Source organism: Cherax quadricarinatus, chromosome 58, assembly GCF_038502225.1.
Source record: "Cherax quadricarinatus isolate ZL_2023a chromosome 58, ASM3850222v1, whole genome shotgun sequence".
NCBI lineage: Eukaryota > Metazoa > Arthropoda > Malacostraca > Decapoda > Parastacidae > Cherax > Cherax quadricarinatus.
In genome coordinates, this window is record NC_091349.1 from 14,000,936 (window position 1) to 14,023,277 (window position 22,342).

General features: G+C 40.2%; 1 protein-coding gene across 2 annotated transcripts in view; it reads right to left on the reverse strand.

The window, feature by feature from the left end:
- Positions 1–22,342, reverse strand: part of arr (low-density lipoprotein receptor-related protein 6) — a 172,474-nt gene that overhangs the window by 102,453 nt on the left and 47,679 nt on the right. Inside the window, exons 6-8 of one of the 2 annotated variants that reach the window (XM_053790208.2) lie at positions 21,588–21,698; positions 11,993–12,206; positions 8,654–8,817 (exon numbers count right to left, since the gene is read on the reverse strand). In XM_053790208.2, the coding sequence (XP_053646183.1) occupies positions 8,654–8,817; positions 11,993–12,206; positions 21,588–21,698 (489 nt within the window). Of the gene's footprint in view, positions 1–8,653; positions 8,818–11,992; positions 12,207–14,893; positions 15,007–21,587; positions 21,699–22,342 lie in introns of those variants that run through there. The other variant, XM_053790209.2, reaches the window with a different exon arrangement.

Here is a 22,342-nt window from a genome sequence, read left to right on the forward strand (position 1 = left end):
GAATTTATACATTTGTAGTCCCTCTTTTCCTGCCATAGCATATCCTTCAACATTATTGCTACTCCTTCTTTAGCTCTAACTCTATTTGAAACCCCTGACCTAATCCCATTTATTCCTCTCCATTGAAACTCTCCCACCCCCTTCAGCTTTGTTTCACTTAAAGCCAGGACATCCAGTTTCTTCTCATTCATAACATCCACAATCATCTCTTTCTTATCATTTGCACAACATCCACGCACATTCAGACTTCCCACTTTGACAATTTTCTTCTTCTTATTCTTTTTAGTAATCTTTACAGGAAAAGAGGTTACTAGCCCATTGTTCCCGGCATTTTAGTTGACTTTTACAACACGCATGGCTTACGGAGGAAAGATTCTTATTCCACTTCCCCATGGATATAAAAGGAAAAGTAATAAGACCAAGAACTATTAAGATAAAATCAAAGAAAAGTCAGATGAGTGTGTATAAATAAACGTGTACATGTATGTGTAGTGTGACCTAAGTGTAAGTAGAAGTAGCAAGACGTACCTGTAATCTTGCATATTTATGAGACAGACAAAAGACACCAGCAATCCTACCAATTGTTTTACATGATGGTAGGATTGCTGGTGTCTTTTGTCTGTCTCATAAATATGCAAGATTACAGGTAAGTCTTGCTACTTCTACTTACACTTAGGTCACACTATACATACATGTACAAGCATATATATACACACCCCTCTGGGTTTTCTTCTATTTTCTTTCTAGTTCTTGTTCTTGTTTATTTCCTCTTACCTCCATGGGGAAGTGGAACAGAATTCTTCCTCCGTAAGCCATGCGTGTTGTAAGAGGCGACTAAAATGCCAGGAGCAAGGGGCTAGTAACCCCTTCTTCTGTATATATTACTAAATGTAAAAGGAGAAACTTTCGTTTTTCCTTTTGGGCCACCCCACCTCGGTGGGATACGGCCAGTGTGCTGAAAGAAAGAAAGATATATATACATACATCTAGGTTTTTCTTCTTTTTCTAAATAGCTCTTGTTCTTCTTTATTTCTTCTATTGTCCATGGGAAGTGGAAAAGAATCTTTCCTCTGTAAGCCATACGTGTTGTATGAGGCGACTAAAATGCCGGGAGCGATGGGCTAGTAACCCCTTCTCCTGTAGACATTTACTAAAAAAGAGAAGAAAAACTTTATAAAACTGGGATGCTTGAATGTGCGTGGATGTAGTGCGGATGACAAGAAACAGATGATTGCTGATGTTATGAATGAAAAGAAGTTGGATGTCCTGGCCCTAAGCGAAACAAAGCTGAAGGGGGTAGGGGAGTTTTGGTAGGAGGAAATAAATGGGATTAAATCTGGAGTATCTGAGAGAGTTAGAGCTAAGGAAGGGATAGCAGTAATGTTGAAGGATCAGTTATGGAAGGAGAAGAGAATATGAATGTGTAAATTCAAGGATTATGTGGATTAAAGTAAAGGTTGGATGCGAAAAGTGGGTCATAATAAGCGTGTATGCACCTGGAGAAGAGAGGAATGTAGAGGAGAGAGAGAGATTTTGGGAGATGTTAAGTGAATGTATAGGAACCTTTGAACCAAGTGAGAAAGTAATTGTGGTAGGGGATCTGAATGCTAAAGTAGGAGAAACTTTTAGAGAGGGTGTGAAAGGTAAGTTTGAGGTGCCAGGTGTAAATGATAATGGGAGCCCTTTGATTGAACTTTGTGTAGAAAGGATTTAGTTATAGGTAATACATATTTTAAGAAAAAGAGGATAAATAAGTATACAAGATATGATGTAGGGCGAAATGACAGTAGTTTGTTGGATTATGTATTGGTAGATAAAAGACTGTTGAGTAGACTTCAGGATGTGCATGTTTATAGAGGGGCCACAGATATATCGGATCACTTTTTAGTTGTAGCTACACTGAGAGTAAAAGGTAGATGGGATACAAGGAGAATAGAAGCATCAGGGAAGAGAGAGGTGAAGGTTTATAAACTAAAAGAGGAGGCAGTTAGGGTAAGATATAAACAGCTATTGGAGGATAGATGGGCTAATGAGAGCATAGGCAATGGGGTTGAAGAGGTATGGGTTAGGTTTAAAAATGTAGTGTTAGAGTGTTCAGCAGAAGTTTGTCGTTACAGGAAAGTGGGTGCGGGAGGGAAGAGGAGCGATTGGTGGAATGAGGATGTAAAGAGAGTAGTAAGGGAGAAAAAGTTAGCATATGAGAGGTTTTACAAAGTAGAAGTGATGCAAGGAAGGAAGAGTATATGGAGAAAAAAAGAGAGGTTAAGAGAGTGGTGAAGCAATGTAAAAAGAGAGCAAATGAGAGTGGGTGAGATGTTATTAACAAATTTTGTTGAAAATAAGAAAAATTTTTGGAGTGAGATTAACAAGTTAACCCTTTGACTGTCGCAACCCCCAATCCTGAGGCGTCTCCTGGTGTCGCAAAATTTAAAAAAAAAAATAATAATTTTTTCTTATGAAATGATAGAGAATCTTTTCCCGATTGTAATGACACCAAAAAAAACGAAATTTGATGGAAAACTGATGGAATTATGCTCTCGCGAAGTTAGCGACCTCGGCGCTGTTTACAAATCGGCGATTTCGCCCACTTTGAGCCCTATTTTCGGCTAATTCCATTGTTCCAGTCGCCCAAACTCATAGCTATTTCTTCAGAACTCCATTTTTTCTATCGATTGAGTCTAAGAAACTGCCCATTTACCAATTTCAACTACCTAATAATGTGGTCAGAAATTTGCAATTTGGCCAATTTCACAAAAGCTAAAAAATATGACAATTTCAAAGTAAGGTCCAGAATGAACAATGCACACATTCCTGGCTCTAAAATAACATTTTCTTTGCTCATCAGTCATGTCTCCAGGCCCCTCTGATATTACTCTTGCTTTCTACTTTGAATTTTTATTCAAACAAAAAATAGAAGACTTACTATTATGCAGACTACTGCAATACTGTAATAATTGTATAAATAATATCAACCCATTCATGACTGCATATTAGAATGGCTAGTTGGACATTTATTGGATAATGGCATCATTTGTTTACTTTTGAACATTGGCAAAAATCAAATATTTCCCCTACTTTGAGCTCCATTTCTAGGTTCTTTTTATAGTAAAATCAATCAAAATCAACTCTATTTCTATAATATGTTTTCAATTCTATCAAATGAGACCAAGAAAACGAGAAAATAGACCACAAAGTCGGCATTTTAATTAAAAAAAAAAACGGTCTGAGTTTTTTCTCATTATGCACTGCGTGCTCCAGGATTTTTTTTATATGGTGCACACTGACCACACAGACCCATTCTCTCACATGTGGGCCTACCAGCTTTCTCCCGCTTGATTTGAAGCCGCTAGAATTTATGAGTATATATACGTCAAACACGGTACCTCGAAAGACGTATATATACGGCCGCGACAGTCAAAGGGTTAAGGAAGCCTAGAGAACAAATGGATTTGTCAGTTAAAAATAGGAGAGGAGAGTTATTAAATGGAGAGTTAGAGGTATTGGGAAGATGGAAGGAATATTTTGAGGAATTGTTAAAGGTTGAAGAAGATAGGGAAGCTGTGATTTCGTGTATAGGGCAAGGAGGAATAACATCTTGTAGAAGTGAGGAAGAGCCAGTTGTGAGTGTGGGGGAAGTTCGTGAAGCGGTAGGTAAAATGAAAGGGGGTAAGGCAGCCGGGATTAATGAGATAAAGATAGAAATGTTAAAAGCAGGTGGGGCTATAGTTTTGGAGTGGTTGGTGCAATTATTTAATAAATGTATGGAAGAGGGTAAGGTACCTAGGGATTGGCAGAGAGCATGCATAGTTCCTTTGTATAAAGGCAAAGGGGACAAAAGAGAGTGCAAAAATTATAGGGGGATAAGTCTGTTGAGTATACCTGGTAAAGTGTATGGTAGAGTTATTATTGAAAGAATTAAGAGTTAGATGGAGAATAGGATAGCAGATGAACAAGGAGGCTTTAGGAAAAGTAGGGGGTGTGTGGACCAGGTGTTTACAGTGAAACATATAAGTGAACAGTATTTAGATAAGGCTAAAAAGGTTTTTGTGGCATTTATGGATTTGGAAAAGGCGTATGACAGGGTGGATAGGGGGGCAATGTGGCAGATGTTGCAGGTGTATGGTGTAAGAGGTAGGTTACTGAAAGCAGTGAAGAGTTTTTACGAGGATAGTGAGGCTCAAGTTAGAGTATGTAGGAAAGAAGGATATTATTTCCCAGTAAAAGTAGGCCTTAGACAAGGATGTGTGATGTCACCGTGGTTGTTTAATACAGTGCACCCCCGCACAGCGACTTTAATCCGTGCAAGAGGGCTCATTGTTATGCAAAATGATCGGTATGCGAATGAATTTTCCCCATAAGAAATAATGGAAATCAAATTAATCCGTGCAAGACACCCAAAAGTATGAAAAAAAAAAAAATTTTACCACATGAAATGTTAATTTTAATACACACAAACTGAAAAAGGCATGCACAATTACATGACACTTACTTTTATTGAAGATCTGGTGATGATTGATGGGATGGGAGGAGGGGAGAGAGAGTGTTAGTGTTTAGAAGGGGAATCCCCTTCCATTAAGACTTGAGGTGTCGAGTCCTTTTCTGGGGTTACTTCCCTTCTTCTTTTAATGCCACTAGGACCAGCTTCAGAGTCACTGGACTTCTTTCGCACAACATATCTGTCCATAGTGGCCTGTACCTCTCGTTCCTTTATCACTTCCCTAAAGTGTTTCACAACATTGTCAGTGTAATAGTCACCAGCACGGCTTGCAATACCTGTGTGAGGGTGATTTTCATCCATGAAGGTTTGCACTTCAAGCCACTTTGCACAGATTTCCTTAATCTTTGTAGTAGGCAATTTCTTCAATTTCTCTCTCCCCTCCTTCGAACCGGTTTCCTCAGGTCTGGCCTCTTGCTGTTGAAGTTGATCTATCAGCTCATCAGTGGTTAGTTCTTCATTGTCCTCCTCCACCAACTCTTCCACATCATCCCCACTAACCTCCAACCCCAAGGACTTTCCCAATGCCATAATGGATTCCTCAACTGGCATAGGATTCTCAGGGTTAGCCTCAAACCCTTCAAAATCCCTTTGGTCTACACATTCTGGCCACAGTTTCTTCCAAGCAGAGTTCAAGGTCTTCTTAGTCACTCCCTCCCAAGCCTTACCTATAAGGTTTACACAATTGAGGATATTAAAGTGCTCTCTCCAAAACTCTTAGAGTCAGTTGAGTTTCTGAGGTCACTACAAAGCACCTTTCAAACAGAGCTTTTGTGTACAGTTTTTTGAAGTTTGCAATAACCTGCTGGTCCATGGGCTGCAGGAGAGGAGTGGTATTAGGAGGCAAAAACTTCACCTTAATGAATTTCATGTCCCCATAAAGTCGCTCTGCCACGTCTGTAGGATGACCAGGGGCATTGTCTAACACCAGGAGGCACTTAAGTTCTAATTTCTTTTCAGTTAGGTAATCTTTCACATTGGGGGCAAATGCATGGTGTAACCAGTCATAGAAAAAGTCCCTAGTGACCCATGCCTTACTGTTTGCCCTCCACAGCACACACAAATTCTCCTTGAGGACATTCTTTTGCCTGAACGGTCTGGGAGTTTCAGAGTGATACACTAATAAAGGCTTCACTTTGCAATCACTAGTAGCATTGGAACACATCAACAAAGTAAGCCTGTCTTTCATAGGCTTATGTCCTGGGAGTGCCTTTTCCTCCTGAGTAATGTAGGTCCTGCTTGGCATTTTCTTCCAAAACAGGCCTGTTTCATCACAATTAAACACTTGTTCAGGTTTCAGTCCTTCACTGTCTATGTACTCCATGAATTCCTGCACATATTTTTCAGCTGCTTTGTGGTCCGAACTGGCAGCCTCACCATGCCTTATCACACTATGTATGCCACTACGCTTCTTAAATCTCTCAAACCAACCTTTGCTGGCCTTAAATTCACTCACATCACTAGTTGCAGGCATTTTTTTAATTAAATCCTCATGCAACTTCCTAGCCTTTTCGCTTATGATTGCTTGAGAGACAAACCAACCTTTGCTGGCCTTAAATTCACTCACATCACTAGTTGCAGGCATTTTTTTAATTAAATCCTCATGCAACTTCCTAGCCTTTTCGCTTATGATTGCTTGAGAGACGCTATCTCCTGCTAGCTGTTTTTCATTCATCCACACCAATAAGAGTCTCTCAACATCTTCCATCACTTGCGATCTCTGTTTCGAAAACACAGTTAAACCTTTGGCAAGAACAGCTTCCTTGATTGCCTTTCTGTTGCCCATAATAGTAGCGATAGTTGATTTGGGTTTCTTGTACAACCTGGCCAGGTCGGCGACACGCACTCCACTTTCATACTTATCAATGATCTCTTTCTTCATCTCTATAGTAATTCTCACCCTTATTGCTGTAGGGTTGACACTAGAAGCTTTCTTGGGGCCCATGGTCACTTATTTTGCAGATAAAATCACCAAAAACACTGTAATAATACGAAATGTTCCGATTGTATGCTTGGATGTTACCGCGGAGGCTGGCTGGTAAACAATGCCACCGGCGGCACATGTGAGGCTGGCTAAGGGCGCACATTGGACGCGTCTCGGACGAAGAGCGGTGAGCGGGTTTTTGAGCGGTATGCGAGGCAAAATTTTTGCGATAAAAGCGAACGGTATGCGGAGTGAACGTTATGTGATGCCGACGGTATGCGGGGGTCCACTGTATATTTATAGATGGGGTTGTAAGAGAAGTAAATGCAAGGGTCTTTGCAAGAGGCGTGGAGTTTAAAGATAAAGAATCACACAAAGTGGGAGTTGTCACAGTTGCTCTTTGCTGATGACACTGTGCTCTTGGGAGATTCTGAAGAGAAGTTGCAGAGGTTGGTGGATGAATAAGGTAGGGTATGCAAAAGAAGAAAATTAAAAGTGAATACAGGAAAGAGTAAGGTTATGAGGATAACAAAAATATTAGGTGATGAAAGATTGGATATCAGATTGAAGGGAGAGAGTATGGAGGAGGTGAATGTATTCAGATATTTGGGAGTGGACGTGTCAGCGGATGGGTCTATGAAAGATGAGATGAATCATAGAACTGATGAGGGGAAAAGGGTGAGTGGTGCACTTAGGAGACTGTGGAGACAAAGAACTTTGTCCTTGGAGGCAAAGAGGGGAATGTATGAGAGTATAGTTTTACCAACGCTCTTATATGGGTGTGAAGCATGGGTGATGAATGTTGCAGCGAGGGGAAGGCTGGAGGCAGTGGAGATGTCATGTCTGAGGGCGATGTGTGGTGTGAATATAATGCAGAGAATTCGTAGTTTGGAAGTGAGGAGGAGGTGCGGGATTACCAAAACTGTTTTCCAGAGGGCTGAGGAAGGGTTGTTGAGGTGGTTCGGACATGTAGAGAGAATGGAGCGAAACAGAATGACTTTAAGAGTGTATCAGTCTGTAGTGGAAGGAAGGCGGGGTAGGGGTCGGCCTAGGAAAGGTTGGAGGGAGGGGGTAAAGGAGGTTTTGTGTGCGAGGGGCTTGGACTTCCAGCGGGCATGCGTGAGCATGTCTGATAGACGTGAATGGAGACAAATGGTTTTTAATACTTGACGTGCTGTTGGAGTGTGAGCAAAGTAACATTTATGAAAGGATTCAGGAAAACCGGCAGGCCGGACTTGAGTCCTGGAGATGGGAAGTACAGTGCCTGCACTCTAAAGGAGGGGAAGGAGGAGGGATGTGTATATATACATATATATGCTTGTACATGTATGTGTTGTACATGTATGTGTTGTACAAGCATATATATACACACCCCTCTGGGTTTTCTGCTATTTTCTTTCTAGTTCTTGTTTATTTCCTCTTATCTCCATGGGGAAGTGGAACAGAATTCTTCCTCCGTAAGCCATGTGTGTTGTAAGAGGCGACTGAAATGCCGGGAGCAAGGAGCTAGTAACCCCTTCTCCTGTATATATTACTAAATTTGAAAGGAGAAACTTTCATTTTTCCTTTTGGGCCACCCCACCTCGGTGGGATACGGCCGAAGTGTTGAAAGAAAGAAAGACATGTATGTGTAGTGTGACCTAAGTGTAAGTAGAAGTAGCAAGACGTACCTGAAATCTTGCATGTTTATGAGACAGAAAAAAGAACACCGGCAATCCTACAATCATATAAAACAAGTACAGGCTTCCATTTTACACTCACTTGGGAGGACGGTAGTGCCTCCCTGGGCAGTTGCTGTCTACCAACCTACTACCTAGAAAATATTGTAACTGTAATCAGATTTTCCACGTGTTTTTCTAGAAAAATAAGAACACTACATATTTCAGTACCTGCTATGAACACCATTATTATTCTAACCATGGCTTAGAAAGCCAATTTAACATGGATTAACCCTCTCAATACTTTGCACCAATGTGTGCCAGCCTTGTGGCTTGACTTTTCTCCCTGAAATATCACAAAACTCAATGTTCTGGCAGAACAACCAGTCTCTACTTTCAGCCTATCTAGTTTCTCTTAAAATGACTAATTTTATTTTATCATTAATATTCAACCTTAATAAAGTAAATTTATTAATTCATTCAGGATCACAAGAAAGGAATCCCAAAAATTACTGCATTTATAAATATTTACGTAAAAACTAATATCAACCTACAAATATCAGCTCATGGACTTACTTCGTCATCAGTCCAGTAGATGAAGCTCTCAACTGGGTCAAAATCAACAGCAATTGCATGTTTAACTCCTGACACGGGAATGACAACTGCAGTGTGATCTGGAGTGTCAAGTGATATGCGTCGTAGATCTGTCCGGCGAGCCAAGATCAACATCTCTTCTGGACCTGCAAATGCAAAATATTGCATAGTTTGTTCCTGGCCAAGATTCTAGTCTTATTATTACAGAAAAGAGTTTATCATGTACATTATGGAGTGGGGAATAAACGGTGCATTTTAGCTGGTACCTGCACACTTTACAATAAAAGTTGTAAGGCTTAAGAAATGCAACAAGAGAAAAGGAAGTTTGTAAGTATTTCAGCAGTTTAACATTTATTAATGAGAGTTATAAAAGATGTGAATGCTAGGGTGATTGAGTGAGGTGTGGGATTACAAGATAATGAATCTAATACAAAGTGGAAGTTGTCACAGCCGCTTTTTGCTGATGACAAGGCTCTTCTGAAGAGAAGCCTTAAAGGCTGGATAACAAACTTGGGAGGGTATGTACAATAAGGAAATTAAAGTGAATGTAGGAAACAAGGTTATGAGTGTAACAAAAAAAATTTAGTAATGAAAGACTGAATATTCAAGTGGAGGGGAGTACGTAGTATTTAGAAATTTGGGTATGGATTTAACAGCAAATGGATCAATGAATGATGAAGTAAACCACAGAATTGAAGAGGGAGGGGAAAAAAAGGTGGGTGGTGCAGAGAGTCATCTGTGGGCACAAAGAGCCTCATCCATAAGGCAAAAAAGATATTGTACCAGGGTATAGTGGTACCAGTACTGTTGTATGGGTGTGAAGTGTGGGTTTTTAATGCTGCCGCAAGGTGGTTGTTGAAAGTAGTGTAGATTTCATGTTTGCAGGCAATGTGTATGAATATCATGCAGAGAATCTGCAGATTGGAGATTAGAAGGTGCAGGGTTACCAAAAGTACTATTTAAAGGTCAGAAAAGGAGTTGTTAAGACAGTTTGTACATAAAGAAAGGATGGAGAAAAAAAATGACAGCAAGCTGATACTCCTATCACACAGTTGTGAAATGTGTTCACAAAAATAAAAATCATCAATTACTATCACACTCAGTCTATCAGGCAGACACAGATCAACATAATGAATAGTTCAAAGGCTAAATGCAGTGCATCTGTACAGATGCAAATTAAATTTAACCCTTGTAAAAGGAAAGTTAATTTAATGTGCATGAACATATTTAAATCAATATCAACCTTGACCTAAAATGCTTTCTTGATAGTTGTGACAGAACCCACAGGCATAACACCAGACACAAACATCTCTACGACATTCCCCATGTCCGACTAAACCTTTACAAAAATTCAATGTATGTCTTAAAGGCCCTAAAATCTGGAACACCCTACCTGAGAACTCTAGAACTGCAGACACATTCATCACCTTCAAAACTACCATTAGAAAACATCTTATCTCCCTGATACACCCCCATCAACTAACTACACGAATACCACCTGGTGGTTCACACTTACACTCACTCACCCATTTGACCATAAACAGAAATATTAATCTCAATCTTAAAATAATGAATCCTATGATACTCCAATACTGAAACTATGTACTGTGCCAAAACAAAAGCATTCACATTGCTAAACTCACAAACTAGTATTTAGTCACTTAGCCATAATACCAACTTACCTCATAATTTGTAGTATTTTAAAATAAAGAATTAAACTAAGTCTGCCCGAAATGCCTAGCCATGCTAGGCATTCTAGTGGTACACTCTGTAATCATTATTTAACTACATGTAAACCACACAACAACCAAATTCTGTAAATACAACATTGTAATCTTTATAGAGAATAAACTTTGAATTGAATTAAATTGAACTTAGAATATACATTAAAATAAAAAACTTTAAATACAGTATACCATTATTTATCGACAGTTGTTTATTACAACTTAACCTGAGTTCACAGCATACCATTTGTTTACTAAATATAAAGTTTGCCTTCTAAAAGTACTCCAACATAATATTACTTTATTTGCATTTCAGAGATTTGATGTTTTTTTCCTCATTTATGAAAACTTAGGAAAAAAAATGGCAGAAACCTAATAAATTCTCAACAAGGAATTAGTATTTAACCCCTTCACTGTCGGTCCCATAATATTACGGGTTGCAAACCAGCGTCGGTCCTGTAACATTACACCAAAATTCTAGTGGCTTCAAATCTTGCAGAAGAAAACTGGTAGGCCTACATATGAGACAATGGGTCTGAGCAGTCAGTGTGCACAGTATAAAAAAAAATCCTGCAGCACGCAGTGCATGAGAAAAAACAACCTCCAACCGTGTTTTTGGTTTAAAACAGTGACATTGCAATGTATTTTCATATGGTATTTATAGTTGTATTCTTGTTTTCTTGGCCTCATTTGATAGAATGGAAGATATATTACAGAAATGGAGTAATTTTGATTGGTTTCACGATGAAAAGTACTTTGAAATTGAGCTCAAAGTAGCAAAAAATATTAAATTTTTGCCGATGTTCAAGAGTAAACAAATAACGTCACCGTCCAATACATGTCCAACTGGCCAGTCTAATACGTAGTCACAAATGGGTTGACATTATTTATATAATTATTACAATAATGCAGTAGTCTGCATAACAATAAATCTTATATTTTTTGTGAATAAAAATTGAAAATGGAAAGGAAGAGTAATATAAGAGGGGCCTGGAGACATGACTAATGAACAGAGAAAATGTTATTTTAGTGCCAGGAATACCCGAATTGTTCATTCTAGACCCTATTTTGAAATTGGCATCTTTTGAAATTCATGTGAAATTGGCCAAATTGCCAATTTCTGACCACTTTATTGGATAGATGAAATAGACAGTTTCTTGTATTCAATCAATAGAAGAAATGGAGTTCTAGAGAAATAGCTATGAGTTTGGTCAACTGGAACAACGAAATTGGTCGAAAGTAGGGCTCAAAGTGGGTGAAATCGCTGTGTAAATATCACCGAGACCGCTAACTTCATGAGTGCGTAATTCTCTAAGTTTTCCATCAAATTTTGTACTTTTGATGTCATTACCATTGAGGAGAGATTCTCTATCATTTCATAAGAATTTTTTTTTTTAAATTCTTCAACACTGAGAGCAAGTTTATGAGCAGGGATCTCGACAGTGAAAGGGTTAATACTACAACCTTTATTTTCATTCACTATCTTCAAGAAATATACCATATAATATCCAAATAATTTACAACCAATTACAGGGTACACAAAAATGAGTGACATTCACTCAAACACAAATTAAGAGCTAGTGTCTGCAAGTATTACCATCGGAACAATTAAACTCGTCAATCAGCCTGACCCCAGTGGGACATGCACATGATAAATTCTGGGGTGCTGGAGCAGCCAAACACAGGTGACTGCACCCTCCATTATTGTTCTGGCAAGGCGTGTCAATGTGTAGCTGGCGTGCAGGGTCGTACACATGGATGTACATGGGCGACAGGTTGGTTCCAAGTTGTTGCTCTTTGTCACAGCTTCTCTGTTGGTAATAGAGTAATACATTTTATTTTAATTTTGAAAATAAAAGCATTTCCTGCCCTCAAAGAACATAAAAATGTGAAAAAACCATGAACATGTTTAAGATGTACTGTTAGTAAAATTTATAAAGTTTTCACTACATACTGTAATGCAGGAGGAGTCTCACTATATAGAAATGTGATCTAGGCCTATGGTAACACTTAATTAATCATAATAAAAATCTTCAATATGCTCTGTAAACCACAATGAGTGCATATGGCAAATGTATATCACACATACCAAACTACTGATTGAAATAGGAAATCACGTAAAGCAAACCCGCATAAACCAAGAGAAACTAGTATTTTTTTTTTTCTTCAGTGGCTCTCTTCCCAAGACAGGGTGATGCAAAGAAGAAAACATTCACCATTGCTCATTCAAACACTGTCTTATTACAACATCCCCATCCCTCCTTCAGGACTCAAGTATGACTAATTGGCTTCCCTAAATTCCCTCATAAAAGTTACCTTGCTTGCTCTCCAGCAAGCAAGGTAACATTCACTCCTATTTAATGTGTTTACACAAGCCTGCTGGATGCTCGAAGCTTCCTTTACTCCCCTCCCACTAACTTTTTCTTAGACAATCCTTACTCCTGACTTCTACCCCTGATGTATGCACTCTTCATCATCATAGCCCTCTCCAATCTCTCTACAGGGCTAAACCAGCTCCAGAGCCTTCTGAATTATACTCAATTACCAGTGGTGGCATAGTTCCACTAATCCGCTAACCGCTAATTAGTGGAACTAACTTTTTGTTTAGCGGATTAGCGTTTCCACTAACTTCAGAAATTGTTAGCAGACCAATTAGCTTCCGATAAATAAAGTTCAGCTAACTTTGAGTCTGCTAAAACAAAATTGATACAGTAGACCCTCAGTTTTCATGTTTAATCCATTCCAGAGTGATTGGCGAAAACGGAAACCATTTTCCCCATAAAAAATAATGTAAATCCAATTAATCCGTTCCAGACACCCAGAAGTATTAACAATATAAAATTTCTTTACCTTAACCCTTTGACTGTTTTGGCCGTATATATACGTCTTATGAGCCAGTGCTTCGGATATATACGTACTTGTGAAGGCTTACTCAGCCCTGTAACAACTTCAGACAGTACAGTGGTCCCTCGTTTTTCGTAGTTAATTTGTTCCTGGAGTTGCTACTATTATCGAAATCTACGATTTTCGAATCAATTTTCCCCATAACAAATAATGTAAATACAATTAATCCATTCCTGACACCCAGAAGTATTAAAACAAAAAATTTTTTTACATGAAATATAGATGTAGTACATAAACAATACAATGGGAAATGATGAATGAAACATTAACAGCATAACACTTACCTTTATTGGAGATTCTTCTTAGTGTATGAGAGACTGGAGGAGGAGAGAGATTGGATTGTTTACAGTTTGGAAGGGGAATCCCCTTACATCAACACCTCAGGTACCATTTGCTTTTCTGGGGTTGCTTCTCTTCTCTGTTTCTTAATGCCACTAGGACCACCTTGAGAGTCACTGGAGTCCTGTCTCGCAAAATAACTGTGGAGAGAGCTCTGTTTCTGGCATCTCTTTAACACTTCCCTAAAATGGCCCAAGACTTTGTCACTGTACATGTTGCCAATATGGCTTGCAACAACCTTGTCAGGGTGATGTTTCTCCATAAAGCTTTCCATCTTACCCCACATAGCAAAAATCTCTAATTTCTGAAGAAGGCACCTTCTTCCATCTCTCTTCCTCCTCCTCTGCAGCAAGATTCTGAGCTGCGATCTGTTGCTGTTCCTGCTGAAGCTCTTGCAGCTCCTCAGTGGTAAGCTCTTCGTTGTGGTCTTCCACCAACTCTTCCACATCCTCCAAACTCACATCCAACCCCATGGAACTCCCCAGTGCCACAATTGATTTAACAACAGACATAGGCTCATCAGGGTCAGTCCCAAACCCTTCAAAATCCCTCTTGTCAACACAATCTGGCCACAATTTTCTCCAAGCTCGGCACTAGGAGCTTTCTTTGGAGCCATGGTAGCTTATTTATTACTTGCAAGCACTAAAATGAGTGGATTATTATGAAATATTTCATAGGAGCACGTGAGGGGACCTTCACTCACTGGTAAACAATGCCAGACTGGCTGGGTAGGGAGGCCGTTCCGGCTCACACCGTGCGTACGCATCCATGACAAACTACTATTCGCGAGTCAACCTATGATTAGCGAGCCCATGTTTATACGAAAATATTCCTATGATTTCCGAAATCTATGATTCCCGAGAACTACGAAAAACGAGGGACCACTGTATTACCAAGGCTGGCTCCTCCTCAGGAAAATTAATGAATAGAAATAGAAATAATAATTCACAAAGATTAACACTTTATTATTTAGTAATGCAAAGATAAAACATTGAAAAAATGAATGTGTATCCTATTTGACAGAAAAATTAAAAATGAAATGGAAAAATGACATTTGAATTCAACGCTAATATGTACAGTTATACTGGGGTGTCTGGTTGAGGTTGACACCGTCTTGTAGAAATTGTAGCCGTTGCTGATGATGTGGGGGAGGGGGGGGGGGTCACAGGTGTTGGTGACAACCCAACGACTAGTTCTTCACAGAGTCTATAGCCTTGAATAGTCAGTCCAGATGACAGGAACCCAGGTTCTTTACCACTGCAAAGATGAGGGGTAGTGTCCTGTACAATTTATCAGGTAGGTAGATTATGAATGACGTCTCATGGGCTGTTTCAGTCCGTCTCTTTCAACACATCTCGTTGGTTGGCAGATGACCCGATCTGTCATTCCAAGCTGGAAAGAGAGACAGGTTACCTACTGCTTAAGAAAACACTCTCCATAAGTGCAAGATACTTAAAAAAGGTGGTGATTATCGAAAAGTCTTAAAACTGAAAGGATTAAGTTTATTATGGGTCAAAAGTGAAGCTTTCAACCAATATCCACTAGAATAGGAGCAGAGGCTTTTACTTATAGTTGTGCTGGGAGCTGAGAGTCGAGTGATTACTGTTTGGCCGGAGCCCCACACGTCACCTTTCGGGGTGGGGAAGAAGGGGGGGAGGGGATAGCAGGAGCGAGACTGACCCTACCTTAACAAGCATCCGGCAATCAAACTATCGTTACCATATACAGTGGACCCCCGCATACCGTTGGCATCACATAACGTTTAATCCGCATACCGCTCGCTTTTATCGCAAAAATTTTGCCTCGCATACCGCTCAAAAACCCGCTCACCGCTGTTCGTCCGAGACGCGTCCAATGTGCGCCCTTAGCCAGCCTCACATGTGCCGCCGGTGGCATTGTTTACCAGCCAGCCTCCGCGGTAACATCCAAGCATACAATCGGAACATTTCGTATTATTACAGTGTTTTTTGTGATTTTATCTGCAAAATAAGTGACCATGGGCCCCAAGAAAGCTTCTAGTGCCAACCCTACAGTAATAAGAGTGAGAATTACTATAGAGATGAAGAAAGAGATCATTGATAAGTATGAAAATGGAGTGCGTGTCGCCGACCTGGCCAGGTTGTACAAGAAACCCAAATCAACCATCGCTACTATTGTGGGCAACAGAAAGGCAATCAAGGAAGCTGTTCTTGCCAAAGGTTTAACTGTGTTTTCGAAACAGAGATCGCAAGTGATGGAAGATGTTGAGAGACTCTTATTGGTATGGATAAATGAAAAACAGCTAGCAGGAGATAGCGTCTCTCAAGCGATCATAAGCGAAAAGGCTAGGAAGTTGCATGAGGATTTAATTAAAAAAATGCCTGCAACTAGTGATGATGTGAGTGAATTTAAGGCCAGCAAAGGTTGGTTTGAGAGATTTAAGAAGCGTAGTGGCATACATAGTGTGATAAGGCATGGTGAGGCTGCCAGTTCGGACCACAAAGCAGCTGAAAAATATGTGCAGGAATTCAAGGAGTACATAGACAGTGAAGGACTGAAACCTGAACAAGTGTTTAATTGTGATGAAACAGGCCTGTTTTGGAAGAAAATGCCAAGCAGGACCTACATTACTCAGGAGGAAAAGGCACTCCCAGGACATAAGCCTATGAAAGACAGGCTTACTTTGTTGATGTGTTCCAATGCTACTGGTGATTGCAAAGTGAAGCCTTTATTAGTGTATCACTCTGAAACTCCCAGACCGTTCAGGCAAAAGAATGTCCTCAAGGAGAATTTGTGTGTGCTGTGGAGGGCAAACAGTAAGGCATGGGTCACTAGGGACTTTTTCTATGACTGGTTACACCATGCATTTGCCCCCAATGTGAAAGATTACCTAACTGAAAAGAAATTAGAACTTAAGTGCCTCCTGGTGTTAGACAATGCCCCTGGTCATCCTACAGACGTGGCAGAGCGACTTTATGGGGACATGAAATTCATTAAGGTGAAGTTTTTGCCTCCTAATACCACTCCTCTCCTGCAGCCCATGGACCAGCAGGTTATTGCAAACTTCAAAAAACTGTACACAAAAGCTCTGTTTGAAAGGTGCTTTGTAGTGACCTCAGAAACTCAACTGACTAAGAGAGTTTTGGAGAGAGCACTTTAATATCCTCAATTGTGTAAACCTTATAGATAAGGCTTGGGAGGGAGTGACTAAGAAGACCTTGAACTCTGCTTGGAAGAAACTGTGGCCAGAATGTGTAGACAAAAGGGATTTTGAAGGGTTTGAGACTAACCCTGAGAGGATTATGCCAGTTGAGGAATCCATTGTGGCATTGGGAAAGTCCTTGGGGTTGGAGGTTAGTGGGGAGGATGTGGAAGAGTTGGTGGAGGACGACAATGAAGAACTAACCACTGATGAGCTGATAGATCCACAAATAACCCGCACATAAAAGAGAGAAGCTTACGACGACGTTGCGGTCCGACTTGGACCATTGTCAATGGTCCAAGTCGGACCGAAACGTCGTCGTAAGCTTCTCTCTTTTATGTGCGGGTTATTTGTGTATCGTTCCAGTCACGGTATTGTGCCTTTTTGTTATTTACTGATAGATCAACTTCAACAGCAAGAGGCCATACCTGAGGAAACTGGTTCAGAGGAGGGGAGAGAGAAATTGAAGAAGTTGCCTACTACAAAGATTAAGGAAATCTGTGCAATGTGGCTGAAAGTGCAAACCTTTATGGATGAGAATCACCCTCACACAGCTATTGCAAGCTGTGCTGGTGACTATTACACTGACAATGTTGTGAAACACTTTAGGGAAGTCATAAAGGAACGAGAGGTACAGGCCACTATGGACAGATATGTTGTGCGAAAGAAGTCCAGTGACTCTGAAGCTGGTCCTAGTGGCATTAAAAGAAGAAGGGAAGTAACCCCAGAAAAGAACTCGACACCTCAAGTCTTAATGGAAGGGGATTCCCCTTCTAAACACAAACACTCTCTCTCCCCTCCTCCCATCCCATCAATCATCACCAGATCTTCAATAAAAGTAAGTGTCATGTAATTGTGCATGCCTTTTTCAGTTTGTGTGTATTAAAATTAACATTTCATGTGGTAAAATTTTTTTTTTTTCATACTTTTGGGTGTCTTGCACGGATTAATTTGATTTCCATTATTTCTTATGGGGAAAATTCCTTCGCATACCGATCATTTCACATAACAACGAGCCCTCTTGCACGGATTAAAATCGCTATGCGGGGGTCCACTGTACTCGCTTGCTACCCCTATCTGTTGAACTTTTCCCTCTCAGTACTCAATAATTCTAGAGGCTTCAAATCAAGCAGGAGAAAGCTGGTAGGCCCACATGTGCACTGCACATGTGGGCCTACAGTGGGCCTATACAGTGCACTGTATAAAAAAAAATCCTGCAGCACACAGTGCATAATGATGGAAAAAAAACTGACCGTGTTTTTGGATTAAAACGCCGACTTTGAGGTGTATTTTCCTATATTATTTATGGTTGTATTCTCATTTTCATGGTCTCATTTGATAGAATGGAAAACATATTACAGAAATAGAGATAATTTTCATTAGTTTCACGATGAAAATGACCTTGAAATTGAGCTCAAAGCAGCGGAAATGTTCGATTTTTTCCAATGATCAAGAGTAAGCAAATCACATCACACGTCCAATACACGTCAACTGGGGAGTCTAATATTCTTTCACTAGTGCACTGATATTATTTATACTATTTTTACAATAATGCAGTAGTCTGCATAACAGTAAATCTTCTATATTTTTGTGTGAAAAAATCAAATAGAAAGCAAGAGTAATATAAGAGGGGCCTGGAGATGTGACTAATGAACAGAGGATATGTTATTTTAGTGCCAAGAATGTCTGGACCCTATTTTGGACCCTATTTTGAAATTGGCATCTTTTTTAATTTGTGTGAAATTGGCCAAGTTGCCAATTTCTGACCACTTTATTGGGTAGTTGAAATCGGTAAATAGGTGGTTTCTTGAACTCAATTGATAGAAAAAATGAAGTTCCAAAGAACTGGCCAAAAATAGGGCCCAAAGTCAGCGAAATTGCCGATGCGTATATATTGCCGAGATCGCTTACTTCAAGAGAGCGTAATTCCGTAAGTTTTCAATCAAATTTCATAATTTTGGTGTCATTACCATCGGGAAAAAATTCTCTATCATTTCATAAGAAAAAGTTTTTTTTTTTTTCCAAAAATTTTTCGATACCAGGAGACACTTCAGGATTTGGGGTTGCGACAGTCAAGGGGTTAAAGATTTACATGCACAAAAGAATGAACATTCAACATGACACTTACCTTTATGAAGGGTGTTGTTGATGGATGGAAGACAGGGAGGGAAGAGGGAAGAAAGGTTATTGTTTGGAAGGGGAATCCCCCTCCATAAGGACTCTAGGTACCAAGTCCTTATCTGGGGTCACTTCCCTAGCTTAAATATAGATTTACATGCAGAAAAAGACAAATGAACATAAAGTACTAATAAAATGTATAAATGAACATTTAACATCACACTTACCTTTACTGAAGACTCTTGTTGGTGTATGGCAGACGGGGCAGAGGGGAGAGGGAGGGAAGTTTGTTGGAGCCAGGACAATATGCTTCAATATTACACTAATATCAACTCTACAGCTTATTTATCTATCACAAGTCAACTAATATGACATAATAAAGAATAATGATAACACAGAAACATGACACATACTCTAGAATGAATAAAATATGTCATTATGTAAGTCACGAGTGGTATTTTGTTGTTGTTGTTGGGTGTATAAGGGCCACTGTGAGCATAAGCTGTACACAGTGGTGGTGAAGGCAGCAGCAGAGGTGGCGGTGTTGTCAATAGCCCTATATAACTCAAACAACATTGGAGGAGTTAGGTTCTTGCTGTACTTTTTCTCTCGATTAATCGCTTAACTTACTTGCTACACTGTTAATGCTACACTTTATCGCTGGTTGGCGCTATAACCTTTATCGGCTCATGCTGCTTTAGTATCATACGTATTGCAGAATCACTGAACACACATTCTCCCCTCTCTCTTCCTCCTCCACTTTGGTACTCTGCTACGATTTCTTTCTTTAATTTTATCGTGGTCCTCACTTTCTCTACCAAAGGACTGGCACTAGGAGCTTTCCTTGGGCCCATGATGGTTTATTTAGCAGTCACACACAATAAACAAGTGCCAAAAACAATGGATTACTACGAAATGTTTCGTATGACCTTGCAGGATATGTTCACTCACCGAGAAACAACACGACACTGCCTGAGAATGCGTGTGGGAGGCGGCTTTGTCTGTGCGCTGGACCCTGGACAGGTTCTGTACCATCGATGAAAACGGAGGAAGTCGATGAAAACTGAACCAATATTTTGACGAAAAAAGTCAGCGAAAATGGAAATCGGTGATAACAGAGACTGACGAAAAGGGAGGGTCCACTGTATGTTGTTAGTAGTCGGAAAGCAATGCCTTTTCAACAGCACACGTGTTTGTTCCTGTCTGTTGTGGGCATTTCTCCAACAGTCAGTCAGGCATGCTATTGGCTGACTATGTGTAAACCTGACTTGTCAACGTAGCAGCAGCAGCAGCATCTGAGCAGCATTGTTTTAGACTTACAGTGTCAGCGATCACCGGGGTGCGTTGTCACTTATCATTATGAACAGGGGAGACATTTCTGCTCCACCTGAGGGTGATGTTGAGGAGTCTGCAGCAGCTGTGGTTGAAGCAGAGGCCACTCAGGCTGAGGGGCCAGGAGTCGCAGAACCCGTGGCCCCACCTGGACAACTATTTTGTCCATAAGTCAAGGGATACAAAGAATGCCAATATTTTGTACTTCCTGTGTGTCATGTGCCAGCCCAAGGAAATCACCATCAAGGGACTGGTGGTAAGCCTCTACAACTTAAGTCGCATGTTAAGAGGAAACACCCAGCGCATGCCATCAAGTTTGAGGAGAGAATCTAGGCCGGATTTTCTCATGGAAAACATCTCATGGCAGCACCACTAGCAGGAGCAGCAGCCAGTCATCACAGCCGCCTGCAAAAAGAGCACGCCAGACCACCATTTGCTGCTGGCACTAGTGTCCATCAGTCTGTGGTGGACACAAAGATTGTGGACCTGTTCCTCTGCAACATGTTACTGCTGCATGTAGTGGAATCCCCCACCTTTGTCAGCCTGATCAAGACGCTGAACCCCCAACAAGACGTTGATGTCCCACTGCACCCTGGGCAGGAGGATTTTGGTCAGCCTTAAACAGCTGGAGGAGTATCTTATAAGGTACAGTGCAAACATGAACAGAAACAGAATAAAATGAACAAATACAATGAGTAACTGGAACTAATGAAGAAAACAGTCAAATAAGCTAACTATTTGTTCGGGTGCTATGGGGCTTCAGTACAGCAACAAGTATGTCCTTGTCGATCATTCGCATTACATCACAAAATTAAACACAGACTATTTTCATACTAGCAGCAACTGATCATCATATGATCTTGGTATTCTATATCTTATTAGGAAGCTCTCCACATCTGTTCTAAAGGTCTTAAAAGTAAAAAAAATTAAACTGAATCTGAATTCACGCGAAAAAGTTGGCGTTTAGCGTCAGCTTCCGCTAACTTTTTCAGCCGTTTAGCGTTAGCAGAGCTAATTTTTTAGTTAGCGGATTAGCAGTTAGCAAAGCTAACTTTTCGGTTAGCTGTGCTCACCACTGGTATTACCTTGCATCATCTTTTAATTTTTACACGTCGAATTCTTTGCATGATATTCACACTACACACTGCTCTCAAACATGACATCTCCACTGCCTCTAGCCTCTTCCTCCCTACAACATTCAAAACCCACGCCTCACACCCACACTGAATTGTGTCCATGAAACAAATTATCAAGATATGAAACACAAAGTAGTTTCACAATAATAATAAAAAAAAACGAAAATATCAAGACTACTAACCCTCTGACCGACGCTGCAGTAGTGTATGGCTCTCGTCTCCCAATCAGTCCAGTATAATGTGTGATTAAAGTATGTTAAAGCAAATGGATGAGGCAATTTGCTCTGGACCACCTGTTGATAATAAGACCATTCAGAACATACAAAACATACAATACAAATGCTTGAAAATACATACAGCCGGACTTACAATGGGCGCTCTGACCAGTATGCATACCTAAATAATGTATATTAGACAGTGATGGAGTGACAGTGATGGTGAAAGTTTTTCTTTTTCGGGCCACCCTGCCTTGGTGGGAATCGGCCAGTGTGATAATAAAATAATAAAATAACAGTACACTACTGTATAAACATTTAAAATATACCAGAAATGTTATAAATAGTGCAAAGGTGACATTAACCCTTTGACTGTCGCGGCCATATATATACGTCTTACAAGGTACCATGTTTGACGTATATATACAGTGGACCCCCGCATAACGATCACCTCCGAATGCGACCAATTATGTAAGTGTATTTATGTAAGTGCGTTTGTACGAGTATGTTTGGGGGTCTGAAATGGACTAATCTACTTCACATTATTCCTTATGGGAACAAATTCGGTCAGTACTGGCACCTGAACATACTTCTGGAGTGAAAAAATATCGTTAACCGGGGGTCCACTGTACTCATAAATTCTAGCGGCTTCAAATCAAGCAGGAGAAAGCTGGTAGGCCCACATGTGAGAGAATGGGTCTGTGTGGTCAGTGTGCACCATA